General features: G+C 51.9%; 1 protein-coding gene across 1 annotated transcript in view; it reads left to right on the top strand.

The window, feature by feature from the left end:
• The window catches only part of LOC139274042 (oxysterol-binding protein 1-like), a 93,564-nt gene that overhangs the window by 15,569 nt on the left and 50,357 nt on the right, over positions 1 to 27,638 (top strand). Inside the window, exons 2-4 of the mRNA XM_070891096.1 lie at positions 15,349 to 15,557; positions 17,409 to 17,659; positions 18,651 to 18,849. Of these exons, the coding sequence (XP_070747197.1) occupies positions 15,349 to 15,557; positions 17,409 to 17,659; positions 18,651 to 18,849 (659 nt within the window). The remainder of the gene's footprint in view (positions 1 to 15,348; positions 15,558 to 17,408; positions 17,660 to 18,650; positions 18,850 to 27,638) is intronic.

The raw sequence follows: 27,638 nt of genomic DNA, 5'->3' as shown, positions 1-27,638 counted from the left end.
ACATTAAAGGCGCTATATACATGCAAGTTGTTACAGTTACCACGCTCCCCCTTTCCCTATCTTTTCTAAAGTTCTGGCTCGGTGGGTAGTACACTCGCCTCTGAGTCGGAAGGTTGTGGGTTCAAGTCCCACTCCAGGAACCTGAGCACAAATCTCGGCTGACACTCCAATGCAGTGCTAGTTGGAGTTCAGAAGGATGAGGGGTGATCTTGTAGACACATTTAAAATAATGAAAGGGATAGACAAGATAGAGGCAGAGAGGTTGTTTCCACTGGTCGGGGAGGCTAGAACTAGGGGGCACAGCCTCAAAATACGGGGGAGCCAATTTAAACCCGAGTTGAGAAGGAATTTCTTCTCCCAGAGGGTTGTGAATCTGTGGAATTCTCTGCCCAGGGAAGCAGTTGAGGCTAGCTCATTGAATGTATTCAAATCATAGATAGATTTTTAACCAATAAGGGAATTAAGGGTTATGGGGAGCGGGCGGGTAAGTGGAGCTGAGTCCACGGCCAGATCAGCCATGATCTTGTTGAGTGGCGGAGCAGGCTCGAGGGGCGAGATGGCCTACTCCTGTTCCTAATTCTTATGTTCTTATGTGCTGAGGGAGCACTGCACTGTCGGAGGTGCCGTCTTTCGGATGAGACGTTAAACTGAGGCCCCGTCTGCTCAGGTGGAGGGGAGAGATTCTATCATTTTTATCACCAGGGAGGGTTTTGGCCGGGCCAGTGGCCTGGCACCCAAGAGGGCCGAACCCAGGGGCAGTATTTTACTGGTCACGACAGTGGGCCCTCTCCTTTAAGGGCGGCCGCACTGCCGGGCCACACTGTGGAGATGGCACACCAACAGAGAAACCTGTTGGGGGCTCACGTGGCGAGGGGTCATAAGAACATAAGCACATAAGAATTAGGAACAGAAGTAGGCCATCTGGCCCCTCGAGTCTGCTCCGCCATTCAACAAGATCATGGCTGATCTGGCCATGGACTCAGCTCCACTTACCCACCCGCTCCCCGTAACCCTTAATTCCCTTATTGGTTAAAAATCTTATCTATCTGTGACTTGAATACATTCAATGAGCTAGCCTCAGCTGCTTACCTGGGCAGAGAATTCCACAGATTCACAACCCTCTGGGAGAAGAAATTCCTTCTCAACTCGGTTTTAAATTGGCTCCCCGTATTTTGAGGCTGTGCCCCCTAGTTCTAGTCTCCCCGACCAGTGGAAACAACCTCTCTGCCTCTATCTTGTCTATCCCTTTCATGATTTTAAATGTTTCTATAAGATCACCCCTCCTCCTTCTGAACTCCAACGAGTAAATACTCAGTCTACTCAATCTATCATCATAAGGTAACCCCCTCATCTCCGGAATCAGCCTAGTGAATCATCTCTGTACACCCTCCAAAGCCAGTATATCCTTCCTTAAGTAAGGTGACCAAAACTGCACGCAGTACTCCAGGGTCGACCAGTTAAACTGAAAATCACTGGTAATACTTTTTTTATTGCTCAACATTGGCGGTGTAACTACTTGGGCAGGATGGGTTCCTAGCCGAAAATATCCCTGACCTGAATTTAAGTCGGGTCGGCCTGTTGACCCAAAGCGCCGGCCGTTCTATTTTTTAGGAATGGCCGCTGCAAACGGGCATTAAACGGGTCTTTGAGACTCTGAATTTCATCCGATGGTCCCATTACCTAAGGAAGGAAATGCTTGCCGTAGAAGGGGTGCAACCGAAAATTCACGAGATTGATTCCTGGGATGAGAGGGTTGTCCTATGAGCTGAGATTGAGCAGAGTGGGCCTATGCTCTCTGGAGTTTAGAAGAATGAGGGGTGACTTCATTGGAATGTAGACAATTCTTAGAGGGGCCTGACTGGGTAGATGCTGAGAGGTATTCTCCCCCGGGCTGGGGAGTCGAGAACTCTGGGTCACAGTCTCAGGATAAGGGGTCGGCCATTTAAGACTGATGAGGAGAAATTGCTTCACTGAGGGTGGTGAATTCAGAAGGTTGTGAATCTTTGGGATTCTCTACACCAGAGGGCTGTGGAGTCTCAGTCATTGAGTATATTCAAGGCTGCGATCGATGGATGTTTTGGGAATCGAGGGATATGGGGATAGTACAGGCGGGTGGAGTTGGGGTCGAAGTTCAGCCGCAATCTCATTGAGGGGCCACACCGGCTGAATTCTGCATCTAATTCCTATATTCTTGCATATCTATTGATTCCCTTCAAATCATTGCCCCCAATCCCGCTCTGATTTGGTGACCCTTCTGTACATTACTGTACAGGCAATTTTAGATGTCTTATTTTTAATTTCAGGTATTTGATTCGTATTACCTTTCCTGTTCCCTTTCTCTGTACTCTAACCTTTGCTCCCAATCTTTCTTGTCCTAATCTTGAAATTGTTCTTTTCACCCGAACCCCCCCCCCCCCTTATTGGTTTAAAAGTCCTTTATAGAATGACGGAGTATTTACAACACAGAAACAGGACCTTCGAGCCAACAGGTCCGTACCGGTCTTTATGCTCTTCACGAGCCTCCTCCCAGCATTATCCTTCTCACCCAATTAACATATCCTGCTAATCCTTTCTCTCTCCTGTGTTTATCTGGTTTCCTCTCAAATGAATTGAAAAGTAGGAAAGTTATACTAAACCTGTATCGAACCTTGCTTAGACCACAATTCGAGTGCTGCGTACCGTTCTGGTAGTCACATTATGGATATTATAGAGACATGGACCATGTACAGTAGACACCGCAAGTCACTGGAGCATGTACAGTAGACACCAATGGTGCCTCTGCAAGATCGCCTGGGAAGACAGATGCCACCAACATTAGCGACCTTGACCAGGCCAACAGCCCCAGCATTGAAGCACTGACCACACTCGATCAGCTCCGCTGGGCAGGCCACATTGTCCGCATGTCAGACGCGAGACTCCCAAAGCAAGTGCTCTACTCGGAACTCCTTCACGGCAAAGGAGCCAAAAGTGGACAGAGGAAACGTTACAAGGACACCCTCAAAGCCTCCCTGATAAAGTGCAACATCCCCACCGACACCTGGGAGTCCCTGGCCAAAGACCGCCCTAAGTGGAGCAAGTGCATCCGGGAGGGCGCTGAGCACCTCGAGTCTCATCGCCACGTGCATGCAGAAACCAAGCGCAGGCAGCGGAAAGAGCATGCGGCAAATCTGTCCCACCCTCCCTTACACTCAACGGCTATCTGTCCCACCTGTGACGGGAACTGTGGCTCTCATATTGGACTATTCAGCCACCTAAGGGCTCATTTTCAGAGTGGAAGCAAGTCTTCCTCGGTTTCGAGGGACCACCTATGATGATGCTTACAGATAGGATATAGAGGTGCTGGAGAGAGGACAGAGAAGATTTACAGGGAGGGGTTGAGGTGAATAGTATTGATGCATTCAAGGGGAGGCTGGACAAGTGTATGAGGGAGAAGGGAATAGAGGGTTATGCTGATAGTTAGATGAGGAAAGATGGGAGGAGGCTCGAGTGGAGCCCTTAATGCCGGCGTGGACTGGTTGGACCGAATGGCCTGTTTCTGTGCCGTATATCCTGTGTAATCCTATGTAAATGGAACTATGCTTTTCACCTCAACCACTCCCTGTGGTAGTGAGTTCCACATTCTCACCACTCCGGGTAAAGAAGTTTCCCCTGAATTCCCTACTGGATTTATTAGTGACTATCTCATTTCCCGAGCGCTGGTCTCCCCTGCACGTGGAAATGTCTTCTCAATGTCTACCCTATTGAAGCCTTTCAAAATTTTAAAGACCTCTATCAGGTCACCCCTCAATCTTTTTTCGAGAGAAAAGAGCCCTAGCCTGTTCAATCTTTCCCGATATGTATAGCGCCTCAGTCTGCTGCATCTTTTCCAGTGCCTCTATATCCTTTCTGTAATTTGGAGACCAGAACTGTGCACAGTAACCCAGTGTGATATGCAGACCAGAACTGTGCACGGTAACTCCCAGTGTGATACGGAGACCAGAACTGTGCACGGTAACTCCCAGTGTGATACGGAGACCAGAACTGTGCACGGTAACTCCCAGTGTGATATGGAGACCAGAACTGTGCACAGTACTTCCCAGTGTAATATGACCAGAACTGCACACAGTAACTCCCAGTGTGATATGGAGACCAGAACTGCGCACAGTGCTCCAAGTGTGGTCTAACCAAGGTTTGAGGGTTTTATGATTATTTTTGGGTGACCAAGGAATTGTTCGGGTAGGCAGAGAGCAACATTTTCCACTGGTGTGGGTGAATTTAAGACAAGCGGACATATCCTTAAAATCCGAGCCAGGCCATTCAGGAGTGAAGTTAGGAAACACTTCCCCACGCAAAGGGTAGTAGAAATATGGAATTCTCTCTCAAAAAGCAGTAGATGCGAACTCAGATTTACAATGATGAATTGAGAGTGCTAGACTTTTGCTGGCCGGAGTATTAAGGGATATAGAGCCAATGCGGGTGGATGGAGTTTGGACACTGATCAGCCACGATCTCATTGCATGGCGGAATACCTTCGAGGGCCTGAATGGCTTCCTCCTGTTCCTGTGTAACAGGCTCGAGGGCCTGAATGGCTTCCTCCTGTTCCTGTGTAACAGGCTCGAGGGGCTGAATGGCTTCCTCCTGTTCCTGTGTAACAGGCTCGAGGGGCTGACTGGGCCTCCTCCTGTTCCTGTGTAACAGGCTTGAGAGGCTGAATGGCTTCCTCCTGTTCCTATGGTTTTGCCTGTAGATTCCTGCCTCTCTCTCTCTACAAGCTCCTCTTTTGTTCTGGTGTAGATATGAAGAAATCAAATGTCTCTTGGGTTAGTTGAAATGCTGCTCTCTTGCCAGGGCTGTGGACTGTACTTCACTTGTGCGCATTGACTGAACAAACATCGACTGGCCTTCAGTAACCAAGGATATATATCGAAGATTTATTCTTGAATGTAAGGGGTATGATTAAGAAGTTTGCAGATGATACAAAAATTGGCTGTGTGGTTGATAATGAAGAAGAAAGCTGCGGACTGCAGGAGAATATCAATGTACTGGTCAGGTGGGCAGAACAGTGGCAAATGGAATTCAATCTGGAGAAGTGTGAGGTATTGCATTTGGGGAGGTCTAACAAGGCAAGGGGATACACATTAAATGGTAGGTCACTGAGAAGTGTAGAGGAACAGAGGGACCTTGGAGTGCAGGTCCACAGATCCCTGAAGGTAGCAGGCCAGGTAGATAAGGTGGTTAAGAAGGCATATGGAATATTCTATGCCTCGTTAATTAGCCGAGGCATAGAATATAAGAGCAGAGGGTTATGCTTGAACTGTATAAAACACCAGTTAGGCCACAGCTGGAGTACTGCGTGCAGTTCTGGTCACCAACCACATGACAGGAAGGATGTGATTGCACTGGAGAGAGTACAAAGGAGATTTACAAGAATGTTGCCTGGACTGGAGAATTTTAGCTTTGAGGAAATATTGGATCGGGTGGGTCTGTTTTCTTTGGAATAGAGGAGGCTGAGGGGAGACCCGATTTGAGGTGTGTAAAATTATGAGGGGCCCGGATAGAGTGGATAGGAAGGACCTGTTTCCCTTGGTGGAATGGTCAACAACCAGATTTAAAGTAATTGGGAGGAGGTTTAGAGGGAAATATTTTTCCAGAGGGTGGTGGGGGTCCGGAACTCGCTGCCTGAAAGGGTGGTAGAGGCAGAAACCCTCACCACATTAAAAAAAAAAGTACCTGGAATGCACTTGAAGTGTCATAACCTGCATGGCTACAGACCTCGAGCTGGAAAGTGGGATTAGGCTGGAGAGCTCTGTCGGCTATCCAGCCTAATCCCACTTTCGGACACGATGGGCCGAAATGGCCTCCTTCCGTACTGTGAATTTCTATGATTCTATGACTGGAGAATTGCAAATGTTACGTCTTTGTTTGAAAAAGGGTGTAAAAGATACACCCAGCAACTACAGGCCAGTCAGTTTAACCTCTCTAGTGGGGAAGCTTTTAGAAACAGTAATGAGGGACAAAATTAACAGGAGAGGGGTGGATTAATTAAGGAGAACCCACTTGGAATTGTTAAAGGCAAAAAACACGAAGGCAGAATATTATCTGAATGGCGGCAGATTAGGAAAAGGGGAGGTGCAATGAGACCTGGGTGTCATGGTACATCAGTCATTGAAAGTTGGCATGCAGGTACAGCAGGTGGTGACGAAGGCAAATGGTATGTTGGCCTTCATAGCGAGGGGATTTGAGTATAGGAACAGGGAGGTCTTATTGCAGTTGTACAGGGCCTTGGTGAGGCCTCACCTGGAATATTGTGTTCAATTTTGGTCTCCTAATCTGAGGAAGGACGTTATTGCTATTGAAGGAGTGCAGCGAAGGTTCACCAGACTGATTCCCGGGATGGCTGAACTGACATGAGGAGAGACTGGATCGACTGAGCCTTTATTCACTGGAGTTTAGAAGGAAGAGAGGGGATCTCATAGAAACATATAAAACTCTGCCGGGACTGGACAGGTTAGATGCAGGAAGAATGTTCCCGATGTTGGGGAAGTCCAGAACCAGGGGACACAGTCTAAGGATAAGGGGTAAGCCATTTAGGACTGAGATGAGGGGAAACTTCTTCACTGAGTTGTTAACCTGTGGAATTCTCTACCGCAGAGAGTTGTTGATACCAGTTCATTGGATATATTCAAGAGAGATTTAGATATGGCCCTTACGGCTAAGGGGATCAAGGGGTATGGAGAGAAAGCAGGAAAGGGGTACTGAGGTGAATGATCAGCCATGATCATATTGAATGGTGGTACAGGCTCGAAGGGCCGAATGGCCTACTCCTGCACCTATTTTCTATGTTAACCAACTTGATTGAGCTTGTTGATGAGGTAACAGAGGGTTGATCAGGATCATTCAATTGACATAGTGTACATGGGTTTCCAAAAGTCATTCGATCAATTTGGGGAGAAATGTTTTCACCCAGAGGGTGGTGGGGATCTGGAACTCACCGCCTGAAAGGGTGGTAGAGGCAGAAACCCTCACCACATTAAAAAAAAAGTACCTGGAGTGCACTTGAAGTGCCGTAACCTACAGCGCTACAGACCTCGAGCTGGAAAGTGGGATTTGGCTGGATTGCTCTTTGTCGGCCGGCACGGACATGATGGGCCGAAATGGCCTCCTTCCGTGCTGTAAATTTCTATGATATCATTCCATGATTCTATGGAAGGAACCCAGCCACAACAATCACACTTGCACACTCTGCTTTTCATCACCTTTTTAAACAAAGAAACGCACAAAAGGGTTGAAGTAGCGATGCATGTGCCGTGTGAATATGAGCAGCGAGATTACATGTCCAACCACGGTATCTGTTGCTCATTCATTATTCACCGATCAGAAATGCAATTTACCACGTGTCTCGAACGCGCTGGACAACGCCGGTGGAGATTCCCCTCTTGTTGCGTCTGCGCACGTACCAGGAGCAATGCTAGGGGCGGTCGGCCAGCGAGGGGCGGCGAAACGGCAAGTTAAAAGATAGGACTTTCATTGATGTGCTGCGCCTCTCACGAACCCCCCCCCCCGTCCCTGGGACATCACACAGTCCTTCACGGCCAGTGAAGTACTTCATTCGCGTGTTCTATTGTCGGGAAACATGGCAGCCAAAATGCGCACAGAAAGCTCCCACACAAAGAAATGACGAAGATTGTTTTTGTTTTCGTGATGCCAGTTGAGGGATAAATATTGGCCCAGGGCGCCCCTGCTCTTTGAGAGAGTTCCGTAAGTCTCATAGAATCGACAACAACTTGTATTTATATAGCGCCTTTGATGTAGTGAAACGTCCCAGGACGCTTCATAGGAGTATTATGAAGGTTAAAAAAAATTCGACACACAGCCGCATAAGGAGAAATTAGCGCAGATGACCAAAAGCTTGGTCAAAGAGGGAGGTATTAAGGAGCGTTTTGAAGTTGGAAAAAGAGGTTTCGGCAGGCAGTTTCAGAGCTTAGGGCCTGCTCAACAGAAGTCATGGCCTCCAATGATCGAGCGATTTATAATCGGGGATGCTCAAGATGGCCGAATTAGAGGAGCGCAGACATCTCCGGGGGGGAGGGGTGGAGTTGCGGGTGGGGTGGGTTATGTGGCTGGAGGAGATTAGAGATAGGGAGGGGGCGAGGCCATGGAGAGATTTGTAAACAAGGATGAGAATTTTGAAATTGAGGCGCTGCTTAACCAGGAGCCAATGTGGGTCAGCGAGCACAGGGGATGATGGGTGATCGGGACTCGGTGCGAGTTGGGACACGGGCAGCCGAGTTTTGGATCACCTCTAGTTTACGTCGGGTAGAATGTGGGAGGCCAGCCAGGAGTGTGTTGGAATAGTCAAGTCTAAAGGTAACAAAGGCACGGATGAGGGCTTCAGCAGCGGATGAGCTGAGGCAAGGGCGGAGACGGGCGATGTTACGGAGGTGGAAAGAGGCTTCGCGATGGCGTGGATATCTGGTCGAAAGTTCATTTCCGGAGGTAGATAAATTGTGGTAGATATTCACAAGGTGCTTATTGTTTCATGCTGGGCCTCGCAGTGGGAGGTCGAGGAGCTGTGTTATCTGTTCGGAGGATTATTGACCCAGCGTAGAGCAAGAGTAATAAATGAGAGACGCTGACTCACGCTGCTCTTTTGAACTGTTAAACTCTGAAACTGCACCTAGCCGCACCTCTCCAGATCGGCTATCGATCGAATTGTTCAATAAAAGTAAAACCGAGGCGTCTTGGCCATGGCTCACTGGTAGCACTCTTGCCTCTGAGTCATATGGTTCTGGGTTCAGAGTCCCACTCCAGAGACTTGAGCACCAAAATCTAGGCTGACGTTCCCAGTGTAGAACTGGGGGAGTGCTGCACTGTAATCGGGGCAGTACTGGGGGAGTGCTGCGCCGTCGGAGGGGCATTACTGAGGGAGTGCCGCGCTGTAGGAGGGGCCGTACTGAGGGAGTTCTGCGCTGTCAGAGGGGCAGTACCGAGGGAGTTCTGCGCTGTTGGAAGAGCAGTACTGAGGGAGTTCTGCGCTGTTGGAGGGGCAGTACTGAGGGAGTGCCGCGTTGTCGGAGGGGCAGTACTGAGGGAGCGCCGCGTTGTCGGAGGGGCAGTTCTGTGGGAGTGCTGCGCTGTCGGAGGGGCAGTACTGAGGGAATGTTACGCTGTCGGAGGGCGAGTGCTGCACTGTCGGAGGGGCAGTACTGAGGGAGCGCTGCACTGTCTGAGATGCTGTCATTCTGATGAGATGTTAAACCAGGGCCTCCTGTGCACTGTCGAATAGATGCAAAAGATCCCATGGCACTATTTCAAAGAGAAGCAGGGGAGTTATCCCTGGCGTGTTGGCCATTTTTACCACTCATCGAGTCATTATCTTGTTGTTTGTGGGAGTTTGCAGTACGCAAATTGGCTGCTGCGTTTTCCTACATTACAACAGTGACTCCAGTTGAAAAGTACTTAATTGGCTGTGAAGTGCGTTGGGATGTACTGAGGTCATGAAAGGTGCTATATAAATGCAATCCTTTATTTTTTTTACCGGAATGGTATGGGAAGACTGGAAAAGTTGGGGTTGTTCTCCTGAGAGCAGCGAGGAATAGGGCTAATTTCATAGCAAGACTTGCATTTAGATAGTGCCTTTCACGACTACCGAACTTCACAAAGCGCTTTACAGCCAATGAAGTACTGTTGCAGTGTGGGAAACGTGGCAGCCAACTTGCGCACAGCAAGCTCCCCCACACAGCAATGTGATAATGACCAGATAACCTGTTTTGGTTATGTTGATTGAGGGATAAATATTGACCAGGACACCAGTGATTATTCCACTGCTCCTCTTCGAAATAGTGTCATGGGATCTTTTACATCCACCTGAGGGGGCAGACGGGGCCTCGGTTTGACATCTCATCCCGAAAGACAGCATCTCCGACAGTGCAGCGCTCCCTCAGCACTGCACTGGAGTGTCAGCCGAGTGTTATATGCTCAGGTTCCTGGAATGGGACTCGAACACACAACCTTCTGACTCAGAGGTGACCACAATCAGGAGGGTTTGGAGAGAGGTGATGAAGCGAATCTGCTTCCAGTGGCACAAGGCTCGGAAACCAGAGGACACAGATTTCAAATAATGGGCGAAAGAACCACGGAGAGATGAGAATTTTGTTTTTACGTCGTGGGTTGTGATGATCTGGAATGCGCTGCAGATTCAGTAGTAACTTTCAAAAGGGCACACTGGTTAAATACTTGTCGGGAGAAGATTTACAGGGGCAGGGGAACGATGGGCCGAATAGGCTCCTGATACCAAAGAACGACTTAGAGTTTTTACCGGGGCTTTCCTGACCTCGGGACGACCCAAACCACTTCACAGCCAATCAAGTCTTTTTTGGGGCAAAGTTTGTGCACAGAAAGATCCCATGGCTAACCTCGCCTCTTGGCAGCCAGGGTTCTGAGACCGATCTGGCAGGGAGTGGTCAGACCTGGGGGGCCCTGAGGCACTGCTCCGGGCAGTGCACTGACCCTACGCAGCCCATGGGAGAGCTTGAGTGAGCTGCATTAATTTGAGCAGCTCCCTCGCCCCCACCCCCCGCCCCCAGCGCTCTCTCTCCCCCTCCCCTGCTCTCTCTCCCCCTCCCCTGCTCTCTCTTCCCCCCTCCCCTGCTCTCTCTTCCCCCCTCCCCTGCTCTCTCTCCCCCCTCCCCTGCTCTCTCTCCCCCCTCCCCTGCTCTCTCTCCCCCCTCCCCTGCTCTCTCTCCCCCCTCCCCTGCTCTCTCTCCCCCCTCCCCTGCTCTCTCTCCCCCCTCCCCTGCTCTCTCTCCCCCCTCCCCTGCTCTCTCTCCCCCCTCCCCTGCTCTCTCTCCCCCATCCCCTGCTCTCTCTCCCCCATCCCCTGCTCTCTCTCTCCCCTCCCTCCCCCGCTCGCTCCCTCCCCCGCTCGCTCCCTCCCCTCCCTCCCCCGCTCGCTCCCTCCCCTCCCTCCCCCGCTCGCTCCCTCCCCTCCCTCCCCCGCTCGCTCCCTCCCCTCCCTCCCCCGCTCGCTCCCTCCCCTCCCTCCCCCGCTCGCACCCTCCCCTCCCTCCCCCGCTCGCTCCCTCCCCTCCCTCCCCCGCTCGCTCCCTCCCCTCCCTCCCCCGCTCGCTCCCTCCCCTCCCTCCCCCGCTCGCTCCCTCCCCTCCCTCCCCCGCTCGCTCCCTCCCCTCCCTCCCTCCCCCGCTCGCTCCCTCCCCTCCCTCCCTCCCCCGCTCGCTCCCTCCCCTCCCTCCCTCCCCCGCTCGCTCCCTCCCCTCCCTCCCTCCCCCGCTCGCTCCCTCCCCTCCCTCCCTCCCCCGCTCGCTCCCTCCCCTCCCTCCCTCCCCCGCTCGCTCCCTCCCCTCCCTCCCTCCCCCGCTCGCTCCCTCCCCTCCCTCCCTCCCCCGCTCGCTCCCTCCCCTCCCTCCCTCCCCCGCTCGCTCCCTCCCCTCCCTCCCTCCCCCGCTCGCTCCCTCCCCTCCCTCCCTCCCCCGCTCGCTCCCTCCCCTCCCTCCCTCCCCCGCTCGCTCCCTCCCCTCCCTCCCTCCCCCGCTCGCTCCCTCCCCTCCCTCCCTCCCCCGCTCGCTCCCTCCCCTCCCTCCCTCCCCCGCTCGCTCCCTCCCCTCCCTCCCTCCCCCGCTCGCTCCCTCCCCTCCCTCCCTCCCCCGCTCGCTCCCTCCCCTCCCTCCCTCCCCCGCTCGCTCCCTCCCCTCCCTCCCTCCCCCGCTCGCTCCCTCCCCTCCCTCCCTCCCCCGCTCGCTCCCTCCCCTCCCTCCTCCCCCGCTCGCTCCCTCCCCTCCCTCCCTCCCCGCTCGCTCCCTCCCCCTCCCTCCCTCCCCCGCTCGCTCCCTCCCCTCCCTCCCTCCCCCGCTCGCTCCCTCCCCTCCCTCCCTCCCCCGCTCGCTCCCTCCCCTCCCTCCCTCCCCCGCTCGCTCCCTCCCCTCCCTCCCTCCCCCGCTCGCTCCCTCCCCTCCCTCCCTCCCCCGCTCGCTCCCTCCCCTCCCTCCCTCCCCCGCTCGCTCCCTCCCCTCCCTCCCTCCCCCGCTCGCTCCCTCCCCTCCCTCCCTCCCCCGCTCGCTCCCTCCCCTCCCTCCCTCCCCCGCTCGCTCCCTCCCCTCCCTCCCTCCCCCGCTCGCTCCCTCCCCTCCCTCCCTCCCCCGCTCGCTCCCTCCCCTCCCTCCCTCCCCCGCTCGCTCCCTCCCCTCCCTCCCTCCCCCGCTCGCTCCCTCCCCTCCCTCCTCCCCCCCGCTCGCTCCCTCCCCTCCCTCCTCCCCCGCTCGCTCCCTCCCCTCCCTCCCTCCCCCGCTCGCTCCCTCCCCTCCCTCCCTCCCCCGCTCGCTCCCTCCCTCCCTCCCTCCCCCGCTCGCTCCCTCCCCTCCCTCCCCGCTCGCTCCCTCCCCTTCCCTCCCTCCCTCCCTCCCTCCCTCCCTCCCCTCCCTCCCTCCCTCCCTCCCTCCCTCCCTCCCTCCCTCCCCTCCTCCCTCCCTCCCTCCCTCCCTCCCTCCCCTCCCTCCCCTCCTCCCTCCCCCCTCCCTCCCTCCCCCGCTCGCTCCCTCCCTCCCTCCCTCCCTCCCTCCCTCCCTCCCCTCCCTCCCCCGCTCGCTCCCTCCCCCGCTCGCTCCCTCCCCTCCCTCCCCCGCTCGCTCCCTCCCCTCCCTCCCCGCTCGCTCCCTCCCCTCCCTCCCTCCCTCCCTCCCCCGCTCGCTCCCTCCCCTCCCTCCCTCCCTCCCCCGCTCGCTCCCTCCCCTCCCTCCCTCCCTCCCTCCCCCGCTCGCTCCCTCCCCTCCCTCCCTCCCTCCCCGCTCGCTCCCTCCCCTCCCTCCCTCCCCTCCCTCCCTCCCCCGCTCGCTCCCTCCCCTCCCTCCCTCCCCGCTCGCTCCCTCCCCTCCCTCCCTCCCTCCCCCGCTCGCTCCCTCGCTCCCTCCCCTCCCTCCCTCCCCCGCTCGCTCCCTCGCTCCCTCCCCTCCCTCCCTCCCCCGCTCGCTCGCTCGCTCCCTCCCCTCCCTCCCTCCCCCGCTCGCTCCCTCCCCTCCCATCTGTGAACTTCGCCCAGTCCTGACAAGATCGGCAGCTCGCCAGCGATCGAATCGCTGGGCATTCTGCTTGGTACAGCCTGGCACCGGCTGACACCTATTGTGAGCGTGCGGTCTACTTGCAGACGAGCCAGTTTCATCATTTGAGAAATTCCCTTCAGTTATTTTTGGGGTGTGTGTGTTCCTCTCTCTCTTCCCCCCCCCCCCCCCCCCCTCTCTGTCTGGCCCCCCCACCTTCCCCTCTTTGTCTGGCCCCACCCAGCTCCCCTCTCTGTCTGGCCCCCCTGCCCCTCCTCCCCCCCCCCCTCTCTGCCCCCCCACAGTATGGAAGACTTTGCCCCTCTGCCCTGTGTTTTCCCTGCTGCGTGTCAGACTGTAGTGTAAACATGCTATGTTTTAATTGGCTGAGCCTTCCCAGGTCAGTGGGGTGTGAGAGATTCCAACCTCTTGACCTCGCCATGTTGTCATAGCGCTTCGAGGTATGTGGAGGGAGAGTTCTCGCCGGTGTCCCGACCAACATTCGGTGTTTGTGGGAAAGAGAGAACTTGTCTTTCTGCAGTGCCTTTCTCTGTCTCTGGCTGTCCCACAGCCGATCAAGTACCCTTCTTAGTGCAGTCACTGTTGTAATCTCGGAAACATGACAGGCAATTTACACACAGCAAGCTCCCACAAGCAACGAGAGAACGAACAGATAATCAGCTTATGAACATAAGAATAAGGAGCAGGAGTAGGCCATTCGGCCCCTCGAGCCTGCTCCGCCATTCAGTAGGATCAAGGCTGATCTTCCATCTCAACTCCACTTTCCCACCCAATCCCCATATCCTTGATTTCCCCCCCCCCCAGTGTTCAGGATCCTCAGCCCTCTGGGGGCAGAGAATCCCAAACATTCACCACCCTCTGAATGAAGAAATCCCTCCTCATTACCACCCTAAATGGCTGGCTCCTATTCTGAGACTGTGACCCCTGGTTCTAGACACTCGAGCCAGCGGGCAACAACCGCTTAGGAATCAAGCCTGTCAATCCCATCACAACCTTGTCTGTTTCAAGGTTTCAGTGATGGTTGAGGAATAAATATTGCCCCAGGACACCGGGGAGAACTCCCCTACTCTTCAATATTTTGCGCCTGTGAGGGGAGTCGGACTGGGTTTAGCATTTCATCCGCAACACGGCATCTCCGACAGTGCGGCGCTCCCTCGGTACCGCCCCCTCCGACAGTGCGGCGCTCCCTCGTTACCGGCACTGGGGAGTGTGGGCCTGCCTTATGGGGCTGAAGTCTGAGTGGGGACTTGAACCCACGACTTTCTGACACGGGCGAGAATGTTGCACACTGAGTCACAGCTGACACCTTGCTGAGCACAAATTGGCTGCCCCATTTCCCTACGTGACAGCACCGAGAACACTTGAATAATACTTTATTGGCTGTGAAGCGCTTTGGCACTTCCTGAGGTGGTGATGGGCAGTGTATACGGGCAAGTTCTCTGTCTGACCAGCGTCTGTCGGTCAACTGAGACACCAGGCTCTGCATGGGGCTCTACCTCCATCTTGTGGTCGATCATTGCATCACACCCACTGACTACAACAACAACTTGCATTTCTATCAAAGAGAAAAGACTGACTTGCATTTACATAGTGCCTTTCATGACCCAAAGCCCTTGTGCTGCCAATGAAGTACTTTTTTGGAGTGTTGTCACTATTGCAATGTAGGAAACACTGCAGCCAATTTGCGTACAGCGAGCTCCCACAAACTGCAATGTGATAATGACCAGAGAATCTGTTTTGACGATGTTGATTGAGGGATAAATCTGCACTGTCGGAGGCTGTGCACAAATTGGATCCTGTGTTTACTAGGGGTACTTTGTTCGCTTTGAAATGCTTTGTGATGTTTCCAGGGATGTAGAACTAAGGCGGGTAAATGGAGTTGAGTTTCTGGTGGAATTGGCGGAACAGGCTCGAGGGGCTGAATGGACCTCCTCCTGTTCCTATGCAACAGGCTCAAGGGGCTGAATAGGCCTCCTGTTCCTGTGTAACAGGCCCAAGGGGCTGAACGGGCCTCCTCCTGTTCCTGTATAACAGGCTCGAGGGGCTGAACGGGCCTCCTCCTGTTCCTGTGCAACTGGCTCGAGGGGCTGAACGGGCCTCCTCCTGTTCCTGTGTAACAGGCTCGAGGGGCTGAATGGCCTTTCCCGGTGGGGGTGTAACCCGGTAGTTGTTGATGTGACCGTATCTGAGCAAGGAACAGGGAACGTGTGCTCCGAATGGGATGTAGAGCAAGTACAGATTGTTTCACCGCTCTCTCTCTCTCTCTCTCTCTCTCTCTTCCCCGCCCCTCCCCCCTCAGGACGCAGGCGGAGATGGGGCACACGTGTCGCGGGACAATAAACCTCGCCACTGCCAACATCACGGTGGAGGATTCGTGCAATTTCATCATTTCCAACGGCGGGGCCCAGACCTACCACCTGAAAGCTAGCTCGGAGGTGGAGAGGCAGCGCTGGATCACAGCCCTGGAACTGGCCAAGGCCAAGGCTGTCAAGATGCAGGCCGAGTCCGGTAGGGGGGATAGGCGGGTTACTTCCTTAGAATTCAAAAGGGAGTTAGATGAAGTCCTTACTACTTGGGGGATCAAGGGGTATGGCGAGAATGCAGGAAGGGGGTACTGAAGTTTCATGTTCAGCCATGAACTCATTGAATGGCGGTGCAGGCTAGAAGGGCCGAATGGCCTACTCCTGCACCTATTTTCTATGTTTCTAATCAATGAAACAAACCATAGAAGTTTACAGCACGGCAGGAGGCCATTTCAGTCCATCGTGTCCGCGCCGGCTGACAGAGCGATCCAGCCTAATCCCACTTTCCAGCTCTGGGTCCGTAGCCCTGTAGCTTACGGCACTTCAAGTGCACATCCAAGTACTGCTTAAATGTGGTGAGGGTTTCTGCCTCTACCACCCTTTCAGGCAGTGAGTTCTGCCCCAAACCCCCACCACCCTCTGGGTGAAGACATTTCCCCTCCAATCCCCTCGACACCTCCCCCCCAATTACTTTAAATCTGTGCCCCCCTGGTAGTTGACCACTCTGCTAATGGAAACAGGTCCTTCCTATCCACTCTATCCAGTCCCCTCATAATTTTATGCGCCTCAATCAGGTCTCCCCTCAGCCTCCTCTGTTCCAAAGAAAACAACCCCAAGCCTATCCAATCTTTCCTCATTAGCTAAAGTTTTCAAGTCCTGGCAACATCCTCGTAAATCTCCTCTGTACCCTCTCCAGTGCAATCACATCTTTCCTGTAATGTGACCAGAACGGCATGCAGTACTCCAGCTGCGGCCTAACCAGTGCTTTATTCAGTCCAAGCGTAACCTCCTTGCTCTTGTATTCTATAAACAACTAACTAATAAAGGCAAGTTTCCCAAAAACCACCTTATAGAATCATAGAAAATTCACCCTCTGGGTGAAAACAAATCCCCCCTCATCCCTTCTAATCCTTCTATCAATTACTTTAAATCTATGCCCCCTGGTTGTTGATCCCTCTGCCAAGGGAAACAGGTCCTTCCTATCCACTTTATCTGAGGCCCCTCACAATTTTATACACCTCAATCAGGTCTCCCCCCTCAGCCTCCTCTGTTCCAAGGAAAACAAACCCAGCCTATCCAATCTTTCCTCATAGCTAAAATTCTCCAGTTCTGGCAACATCCTCATCAGTCTCCTCTCTGCACCCTCACTGCTGCAATCACATCTTTCCTGTAATGTTAACTGTCTTGGGGAGTGTGGGGGGTCAGCTGTCACGGGGGATGAGGTGAAATTTGTGGGGGAGACTGGGTTCTTCTGAGAGTTGAGGGGGGGGGGGGCGGGGCGGGGGAGCGGTGGAAGGTGACGATGGGTCCCCTGGCGAGGGGATGTGGGGACAAGCAAGTGAAGATTGGTTCCCCCAGCGTGCGAGTGAGTGAGGCAGGATTTGTTCCCCCCGGGGTGCGAGCGAGGGAGAATTTGTTCCCCCCGGGGTGCGAGCGAGGGAGAATTTGTTCCCCCCGGGGTGCGAGCGAGGGAGAATTTGTTCCCCCCGGGGTGCGAGCGAGGGAGAATTTGTTCCCCCCGGGGTGCGAGCGAGGGAGAATTTGTTCCCCCCGGGGTGCGAGCGAGGGAGGATTTGTTCCCCCGGGGTGGGAGCGACAGTTCAACAGATCCTTCCCTGAGGTGCCGTCTGTAATTGAGCGCCACCTAGTAATCTACTGTGGTAATGCAACGACTGATGTAAACAAAGGATCCTGTGGCAAGGTCACATGGTAGGTTTTCTGTGAAGGAGCCATTTTGTGTACTGTTAGTGATGTGGTGAGAATATATTGCACGGTCTGGTTGGACTTACCCCGCTGTGTGACTCCCCACCCCCCCCCCCCCCCACCATCCCTGCAGACGACTCCGCGGATGAAGAACCGGCCTCTCAGACCGACAAGACGGAGGTGCAGACCACACTGCGCATTCTCACCAGCAAAGTGGAGGACCTGTCGACGTGCAACGACCTGATCGCCAAGCACGGCACGGCCTTGCAGCGCTCGCTCAGCGAGCTGGAGAACCTCAAGCTGCCTCCTGAGAGCACAGAGAAGATCAAGCAGGTCAATGAGCGGGCCACGCTCTTCCGCATCACCTCCAACGCCATGATCAACGTGAGCCAGCACGCTTCCCGCCATTACTGTACGCCCGCTGAGTGTTCCGCTCCCTCACACTGTCACTCAGTAACCCCCCTCCCCCAGCGCCCTGTGTTACTGACTGTATCCCTACTGATGTTAATCCAGCTCCCTCACACTGTCACTCACTAACCCCCCTCCCCCAGCGCCCTGTGTCACTGACTGTATCTGTACTGATGTTAATCCAGCTCCCTCACACTGTCACTCACTAACCCCTCTCCCCCAGCGCCCTGTGTCACTGACTGTATCCCGACTGATGTTAATCCAGCTCTCTCACACTGTCACTCAGTAACCCCTCTCCCCCAGTGTCGTGTTACTGACTGTATCTGTACTGATGTTAATCCAGCTCCCTCACACTGTCACTCACTAACCCCCCTCCCCCAGCGCCCTGTGTCACTGACTGTATCTGTACTAATGTTAATCCAGCTCTCTCACACTGTCACTCAGTAACCCCCCCTCCCCCAGCGCCCTGTGTTACTGACTGTATCCCGACTGATGTTAATCCAGCTCCCTCACACTGTCACTCACTAACCCCCCTCCCCCAGCGCCCTGTGTCACTGACTGTATCTGTACTGATGTTAATCCAGCTCCCTCACACTGTCACTCTAACCCCTCTCCCCCAGCGCCCAGGTACTGTATCCCTACTGATGTAAATCCAGCTCCCTCACACTCATTCAGTATCCCCGCTCCCCGTGTTACTGACTGTATCTGTACTGATGTTAATCCAGCTCCCTCACACTGTCACTCAGTAACCCCTCTCCCCCAGCGCCCTGTGTTACTGACTGTATCTCTACTGATGTTAATCCAGCTCCCTCACACTGACTCAGTAACCCCTCTCCCCCAGCACCCCGTGTTACTGACTGTATCTGTACTGATGTTAATCCAGCTCCGTCACATGGTGGGGATGTCTGAGTTTTGGCGGCTCCTGTTTAACACCGCCCTCTCTATCTCCCTCTCTCTCTGGAACCAGGCTTGCCGCGATTTCTTGCTCCTGGCCCAGACTCATAGCAAGAAGTGGCAGAAAGCTCTCCAGCACGAGCGGGAGCAGCGGATCCGGCTGGAGGAGACCTTGGAGCAGCTGGCCAAACAGCATAACAACCTGGAGCGGGCGTTCCGGGGAGCTACCGTCCTTCCGCCCTGTAGCCTGCTCAGTGTCGGCTCCATCAAAGGTAAGGGCCGAGCCCAGCGAGCCTCTCTCCCCAGAATTCCACACGGGGACTTACATTTATATAGCACCTATCTCAACCACCGGACCCCTCAAAGTGTTTCACAGCCAATGACGTCATCAGCATAGGCTGTCCCTCGGAATCGAGGAAGACTTGCTTCCACTCTTAAAATGAGTCCTTAGATGGCTGAACAGTCCAATGTGAGAATCACCGTCCCTGTCACAGATGGGACAGATAGTCATTGAGGGAAAGGGTGGATGGGACTGGTTTGCCGCACGCTCCTTCCGCTGCCTGCGTTTGTTTTCTGCACGCTCTCGGCGACGAGACTCGAGGTGTTCAGCGCCCTCCCTGGTGCACTTCCTCCACTGAGGGCGGTCTTTGGCCAGGGACTCCCAGGTGTCGGTGGGGATGTTGCACTTTTTCAGGGAGGCTTTGAGGCTGTCCTTGTAACGTTTCCTCTGCCCACCTTTGGCTCGATTGCCGTGAAGGATTTCCGAGTAGAGCGCTTGCTTTGGGAGTCTGGTGTCTGGGGCATGCGAACTATGTGGCCTGCCCAGCGAAGCTGATCGAGTGTGGTCAGTGCTTCAATGCTGGAGATGTTGGCCTGGTCGAGGACACTAATGTTGGTGCGTCGGTCCTCCCAGGGGATTTGTAGGATCTTGCGGAGGCATCGTTGGTGGTATTTCTCCGGCTTTGAAGTAATTTTTGAAGCAAAAGCAAAATACTGCGGATGCTGGAATATGAAATCAAAACAGAAAATGCTGGGAATCTCAGCGGGTCAGGCAGCATCTGTGGAGAGAAAGAGAGTTAACGTTTCGGGTCGTTGACCCTTGGTCAGAATGGGAATGTGTTCGACGAGAGCACATTCTTGAGCACTGAAAGGGGGAGGGGAGGAAAGAACAACATAGAAACATAGAAAATAGGTGCAGGAGTCGGCCATTCGCCTCTTCTAGCCTGCACCACCATTCAATGAGTTCATGGCTGAACATGCAACTTCAGTACCCCATTCCTGCTTTCTCACCATACCCCTTGATCCCCCGAGTAGTAAGGACTTCATCTAACTCCTTTTTGAATATATTTAGTGAATTGGCCTCAACAACTTTCTGTGGTAGAGAATTCCACAGGTTCACCACTCTCTGGGTGAAGAAATTCCTCCTCATCTCGGTCCTAAATGGCTTACCCCTTATCCTTAGACTGTGACCCCTGGTTCTGGACTTCCCCAACATTGGGAACATTCTTCCTGCATCTAACCTGTCTAACCCCGTCAGAATTTTAAACGTTTCTATGAGGTCCCCTCTCATTCTTCTGAACTCCAGTGAATACAAGCCCAGTTGATCCAGTCTTTCTTGATAGGTCAGTCCCGCCATCCCGGGGAATCAGTCTGGTGAAGCTTCGTTGCACTCCCTCAATAGCAAGAATGTCCTTCCTCCAGTTAGGAGACCAAAACTGTACACAATACTCCAGGTGTGGCCTCACCAATGCCCTGTACAACTGTAGCAACACCTCCCTGCCCCTGTATTCAAATCCCCTCGCTATGAAGGCCAACATGACATTTGCTTTCTTAACCGCCTGCTGTACCTGCATGCCAACCTTCAATGACTGATGTACCATGACACCCAGGTCGCGTTGCACCTCCCCTTTTCCTAATCTGTCACCATTCAGATAATAGTCTGTCTCTGTTTTTACCACTAAAGTGGATAACCTCACATTTATCCACATTATACTTCATCTGCCATTCATTTGCCCACTCACCTAACCTATCCAAGTCACTCTGCAGCCTCATAGCATCCTCCTCACAGCTCACACTGCCACCCAACTTAGTATCATCCGCAAATTTGGAGATACTACATTTAATCCCCTCGTCTAAATCATTAATGTACAGTGTAAACAGCTGGGGCCCCAGCACAGAACCTTGCGGTACCCCACTAGTCACTGCCTGCCATTCTGAAAAGTCCCCATTTACTCCTACTCTTTGCTTCCTGTCTGGTAACCAGTTCTCAATCCATGTCAGCACTCTACCCCCAATCCAATGTGCTTTAACTTTGCATATTAATCTCTTGTGTGGGACTTTGTCGAAAGCCTTCTGAAAGTCCAAATACACCCCGCCCCGCCCCCCCCCAGTCTCTCACCGCTCCTTCGCCCCGACCTCACTGCTCCTGCTGTATCTGCCCACGCTCCAATCACCAACCTGGTTCTTGATGACGTCACTCTTCACAGCCGTCGCCCTCCTGCACCAGCTCGTGCTGTACCTTGTCGTGGCACGCCTCCACGCTGCCCATGGCCGCCGCTCGCTGCTCCTTTTATGGCCCCGACCTGCCGCTGATGTTCCCTCACAGGTCGGGGGCTCCACGTGTGGCCTCACCAATACCCTGTACAGTTGTAGCAGGACTGCTCTGCTTTTACACTCCATCCCCCTTGCAATTAAGGTCAACATTCCATTTGCCTTCCTGATCACTTGCTGTACCTGCATACTAACTTTTTCCGTTTCATGCACAAGGACCTCTAGCTCCCTCCGCACTGAAGTATTTTATAATCTCTCTCCATTTGAATAATAATTTGCTTTTTTATTTTTCCTGCCAAAGTGGATAACCTCTCAGTTTCCCACATTATACTGCATCTGCCAAATGTTTGCCCACTCACTTAGCCTGTCTATATCCCATTGCAGATTCTTTATGTCCTTCTCACAATTTGCTTTCCCACCCATCTTTATACCATCAGCAAACTTGGCAACAGTACACTCGATCCCTTCATCCAAGTCATTAATATAGATTGTAAATAGTTGAGGCCCCAGCACTGATCCCCCTGCGGCACCCTACTAGTTACCGTTTGCCAACCGGAAATTACCCATTTATCTGGACTCTCTTCTATTAGTTAGCCAATCCTCTATCCATGCTAATATATTACCCCAACCTCATGAACTCTTATCTTGTGCAGTAACCTCTGATGTGACACCTTATCGAATGCTTTCTGGAAATCCAAATACATGACATCTACTGGTTTCCCCTTATCCACCCTGTTCGTTACATCCTCAAAGAACTCCAGCAAATTTGTCAAACATGATTTCCCTTTCATAAAACCATGCTGTTTCTGCTTCACCATTATGCTTTCCAAATGCCCTGCCACTACTTCCTTAATAATGGACTCCAGCATTTTCCAACCGACAGATGTTAGGCTAACTGGTCTATAGTTTCCTGCTTTTTGTCTGCCTCGTTTATTTAAAAATAGGGACATTACATTTGTGGTTTTCCAATCCGCTGGGACCTCTCCAGAATTCAACCAATGCATCCACAATCTATGCAGCCACTTCTTTTAAGACCAGAGGATGCAGGCCATCAGGTCCAGGGGACTTGTCCACCTTTAGTCCCATTATTTTACCGAGTATTCTTTCTTTAGTGATAGTGATTGTTTTAAGTTCCTCCTTCCCTATAGCCCCTTGATTATCTATTATTGGGATGTCTTCTACCATGAAGACTGATACAAAATATTTGTTCAAAGTCTCTGCCATTTCCCTGATCCCCATTAATTCCCAAGTCTCATTCCGAGGGACCAACATTTACTTTAGCTGCTCTCTTTTTCTATACCTGTAAAAGCTCTTACTACCTGTTTTTATATTTCTTGCTAGTTTACTCTCATAATCCATCTTCTCTCTCGATTATTTTTTTAGTCGTCCTTTGCTGGTTTTTAAAAATTTCCCAATCCTCTGGCCTCTCATTAATCTTGGCAACATTGTATGCCATTGTTTTCAAATTGATACCATCCTTTACTTTCTTAGTTAGCCATGATAGTTCTTCCCTTCTTAGTCTTTTCTTTCACTGGAACATATTTTTGTTGAGTTATGAATTATCTCCTTCAATGTTTTCCACTGCTCATCAACCGTCCCACACTTTAATCTGTTTTCCCAGTCCACTTTAGCCAACTCTGCCTTCATACCTTTGTAATCACCTTTATTTAAGCTTAAGACACTGGTTTGAGTCCCAAATTTCTCACCCTCCAAATGAATTTGAAATTCAACCATGCTATGATCACTCTTTTAGAGGATCCTTTACTGAGAGATCATTTATTAAACCTGTCTCATTACACTGTACCAGATCTAAGACAGCCTGCTCCCTGGTTGGTTCCATAGAAACATAGAAAATAGGTGCAGGAGTAGGCCATTTGGCCCTTCTAGCCTGCACCGCCATTCAATGAGTTCATGGCTGAACATTCAACTTCAGTACCCCATTCCTGCTTTCTCGCCATACCCCTTGATCCCCCTAGTAGTAAGGACCTCATCTAACTACTTTTTGAATATATTTAGTGAATTGGCCTCAACAACTTTCTGTGGTAGAGAATTCCACAGGTTCACCACTCTCTGGGTGAAGAGGTTCCTCCGCATCTCGGTCCTAAATGGCTTACCCCTTATCCTTAGACTGTGACCTCTGGTTCTGGACTTCCCCAACATTGGGAACATTCTTCCTGCATCTAACCTGTCTAACCCTGTCAGAATTTTAAATGTTTCTATGAGGTCCCCTCTCATTCTTCTGAACTCCAGTGAATACAAGCCCAGTTGATCCAGTCTTTCTTGATAGGTCAGTCCCGCCATCCCGGGAATCAGTCTGGTGAACCTTCGCTGCACTCCCTCAATAGCAAGAATGTCCTTCCTCAGGTTAGGAGACCAAAACTGTACACAATACTCCAGGTGTGGCCTCACCAATGCCCTGTACAACTGTAGCAACACCTCCCTGCCCCTGTACTCAAATCCCCTTGCTATGAAGGCCAACATGCCATTTGCTTTCTTAACCGCCTGCTGCACCTGCATGCCAACCTTCAATGACTGATGTACCATGACACTCCGGTCTCTTTGCACCTCCCCTTTTCCTAATCTGTCACCATTCAGATAATAGTCTGTCTCTCTGTTTTTACCACCAAAGTGGATAACCTCACATTTATCCACATTATACTTCATCTGCCATGCATTTGCCCACTCACCTAACCTATCCAAGTCACTCTGCAGCCTCACAGCATCCTCCTCGCAGCTCACACTGCCACCCAACTTAGTGTCATCCGCAAATTTGGAGATACTACATTTAATCCCCTCATCTAAATCATTAATGTACAGTGTAAACAGCTGGGGCCCCAGCACAGAACCTTGCGGTACCCCACAAGTCACTGCCTGCCATTCTGAAAAGTACCCATTTACTCCTACTCTTTGCTTCCTGTCTGACAACCAGTTCTCAATCCATGTCAGCACACTACCCCCAATCCCATGTGCTCTAACTTTGCACATCAATCTCTTGTGTGGGACCTTGTCGAACGCCTTCTGAAAGTCCAAATATACCACATCAACTGGTTCTCCCTTGTCCACTCTACTGGAAACATCCTCAAAAAATTCCAGAAGATTTGTCAAGCATGATTTCCCTTTCACAAATCCATGCTGACTTGGACCTATCATGTCACCTCTTTCCAAATGCGCTGCTATGACGGAAGGTCTGACAGGGTGGAAGGCAGGAGAGATTAGAGAGACAAAACGGATGATGGACCGACTTGAGATGGTAATGGCAGAAGTTAGAAAAAGATGAGTCTAGATAGGGTGTGAATGGCAGAGTAATAACCAGCTGCCATGGGAACAGAGAAAAAATACATAAGATCTGGCGGGGATGGGGGGAGATTTAAGAAAAGGAGAATCGGGGGCAGGTTGTGGTCTTAAATTATTGAACTCGATGTTGAGTCCAGAAGGCTGTAAAGTGCCTAAACGAAAGATGAGGCGCTGTTCCTCGAGCTTGCGTTGAGCTTCGTTGGAACAGTGGAGGAGACAGAGGACGGAGAGGTCAGAGTGGGAGTGGAACGGGCTATTAAATTAGACAGGCGACCGGAAGCTTGGGGTCAGGCTTACGGTACTTTTGAAGTGTAATCACTGTTTTACTGTAGGAAACACGGCAGCCCAATTTGCACACAGCAAGCTCCCACAAATAGCAATGTGATAATGACCAGATAATTTTGTTAATGTTGATTGAGGGATAAATATTGGCCAGGACACCGGGAGTAACTCCCCTGCTCTTCGAAATAGTGGCATGGGTTCTTTTTGGTCCACTTGAGAGAGCAGACCTGGCCTCCGTAAGTCAATGATTTGGAGGGGACCGTTTTAACCAATAAGGGAATTTTAACCAATAAGGGAATTAAGGGTTATGGGGAGCGGGCGGCTAAGTGGAGCTGAGTCCACGGCCAGATCAGCCATGATCTTGTTGAATGGCGGAGCAGGCTTGAGGGGCTAGATGGCCTACTCCTATTCCTAATTCTTATAACATCCCATCCGAAAGACTGCACCACCCAAAAATGCAGCACTCCATCAGCACTGCACTTGAGTGTCAGCCTAGATTTTTTTTTTGTGCTCAAGTCCCTGGAGTGGGACTTGAACCCACAACCTTCTGACTCCGAAGTGCGAGGTGCTACCCACTGAGCCACAGCTGACGCTTTCTGTTTCTTTTAGAATTCCCCACAGGGATTAAATTCACACACAGGGATAGAAAGCAATTGGGTTGTTACACAAGATCGGGGGTAATATACTCGCATGAAGTGAGTATTGGATAACAAATGGAAAACGGAGAGTGGGAATGAAGCGATCATTTTCGGGTTGGCAGACTGTAACTCGTGGAGTGCTGCCAGGATCAGTGCTTGGGGCCCCAGCTGTGTACAATCTGTATCAATGATTTGGAGGGGACCGAGTATAATATATCCAAGTTTGCTGACGATTCCATGTTGGGAGGAAATGTAAGCTGCAAATGGATACAGACAGGTTAAGTGAGTGGGCAAGAACATGGCAGACGAAATATAAGGTGGAGAAATTGAAATTGTCCACTTTGGTAGTAAGAACAGAAAAGCAGAATATTTGATTAAAAAGTTGAGACACTAGTAACTGTTGCCATTTGGGGTCCTTGTACACGGATCACAAAGTTAACATGCGGGTACAACAAGCCATTAGGAAGGAAAATGGTATGTTGGCCTTTATTGCAAGGGGGAAGTGCAGATTAAGAGTAAGGAAGTCTTGTTGCAGGTGTACAGGGCCCTGGTGAGACCACACCTGGAGTACTGCACACAGTTTTGGTGGTCTTGCCGAAGGAAAGATGCACGAGCCTTCGAATGGGTGCAACAGAGATTCAACTCGACTGATTTCCGAAAGGAGAGGGTTGTCCTACGAGGAGAGATTGAGCAGGTTGGTCCTACACTCGAGTTTCGAAGAATGAGAGATGATCCCATTGAAATGTACAAGATTCAGGGCTTGACCGGATAGATGCAGGGAGGATGTTGCCCCCTGGGGCTGGGGAATCTAGAACCAGGGGTCACAGTCTCAGAATGAAGGGGTCGGCCGTTTAGGACTGAGAGGGTGGTGAATCTTTGGAATTCTCTACCCCAGAGGGCTGTGGATGCTCAGTCGTTGAGTATATTCAGGACTGAGTGCGCTAGATTTTTGGACACTAAGGGAATCAAGGGATATGAGGAGAATGCAGGAAAGTGGAGTTGAGGTAGAAGATCAGCCATGAACTCATACAATGGCGGAGCAAGCTCAAGGGGCCGAATGGCCGATTCCTAGTCCTATTTCTTCATGTTCTTGTGTTTTTAATTACATAGATATACAGCAAGAAAATGGGCCATTTGGCCCAACTAGCCTGTGCTGGTGTTGCTACACTGAGTCTCCTCTGATTCCATTTGCCTCATCGTAGCTCTGAGCACATCTTTCTAATCCCCATTTTTCTCAACAATTGCTACTTGCAATTGCAATTAGATCACACACAAACATAGAAAATAGTTGCAGGAGTCGGCCCTTCGAGCCTGCACCACCATTCAATAAGATCATGGCTGATCATTCACCTCAGTACCCCTTTCCTGCTTTCTCGCCATACCCCTTGATCCCTTTAGCCGTAAGGGCCATATCTAACTCCCTCTTGAATATATCCACTGAACTGGCATCAAAAAACTCTCTGTGGCAGGGAATTCCACAGGTTAACAACTCTGGGTGAAGAAGTTTCTCCTCATCTCGGTCCTAAATGACTTACCCCTTATCCTTAGATGGTGTCTCCCAGTTCTGGACTTCCCCAAAATCGGGAACATTCTTCCTGCATCTAACCTGTCCAGTCCCATCAGAATCTTGTATGTTTCTGAGATCCCCTCTCATCCATCTAAACTCCAGTGAATACAGACCCAGTCGATCCAGTCTCTCCTCATATGTCAGCCCTGCCATCCTGGGAATCAGTCTGGTGAACCTTAGCTACACTCCCTCAATAGCAAGAATTTCCTTCCTCAGATTAGGAGACCAGAACTGAACACACTATTCCAGATGAGGCCCCACCAAGGCCCTGTACAACTGCAGTAAGACCTCCCTGCTCCTACATTCAAATCCCCTAGCTATGAAGGCCAACATACCATTTGCCACCTTCACCACCTGCTGTATCTGCATGCCAACTTTCAATGACTGATGAACCATGACACCCAGGTCTCGTTGCACCTCCCCTTTTCCTAATCTGCCGCCATTCAGATAATCTGCCATCGTGTTTTTGCCCCCCAAAGTGGATAACCTCACATTCATCTGCATTATACTGCATCTGCCCACTCACCTAACCTGTCCAAGTCACCCTGCAGCCTCTTAGCGTCCTCCTCACAGCTCACGCCACCACCCAGCTTAGTGTCATCTGCAAACTTGGAGATATTACACTCAATTCCTCATCTAAATCATTAATGTATATTGTAAATAGCTGGGGTCCCAGCACTGAGCCCTGCGGTACCCTACTAGTCACTGCCTGCCATTCTGAAAAGGACCC

This window comes from Pristiophorus japonicus, chromosome 9 (genome assembly GCF_044704955.1).
Source record: "Pristiophorus japonicus isolate sPriJap1 chromosome 9, sPriJap1.hap1, whole genome shotgun sequence".
In the NCBI taxonomy this organism is placed as follows: domain Eukaryota; kingdom Metazoa; phylum Chordata; class Chondrichthyes; family Pristiophoridae; genus Pristiophorus; species Pristiophorus japonicus.
This window is presented reverse-complemented; position numbering and strand designations above follow the sequence as displayed.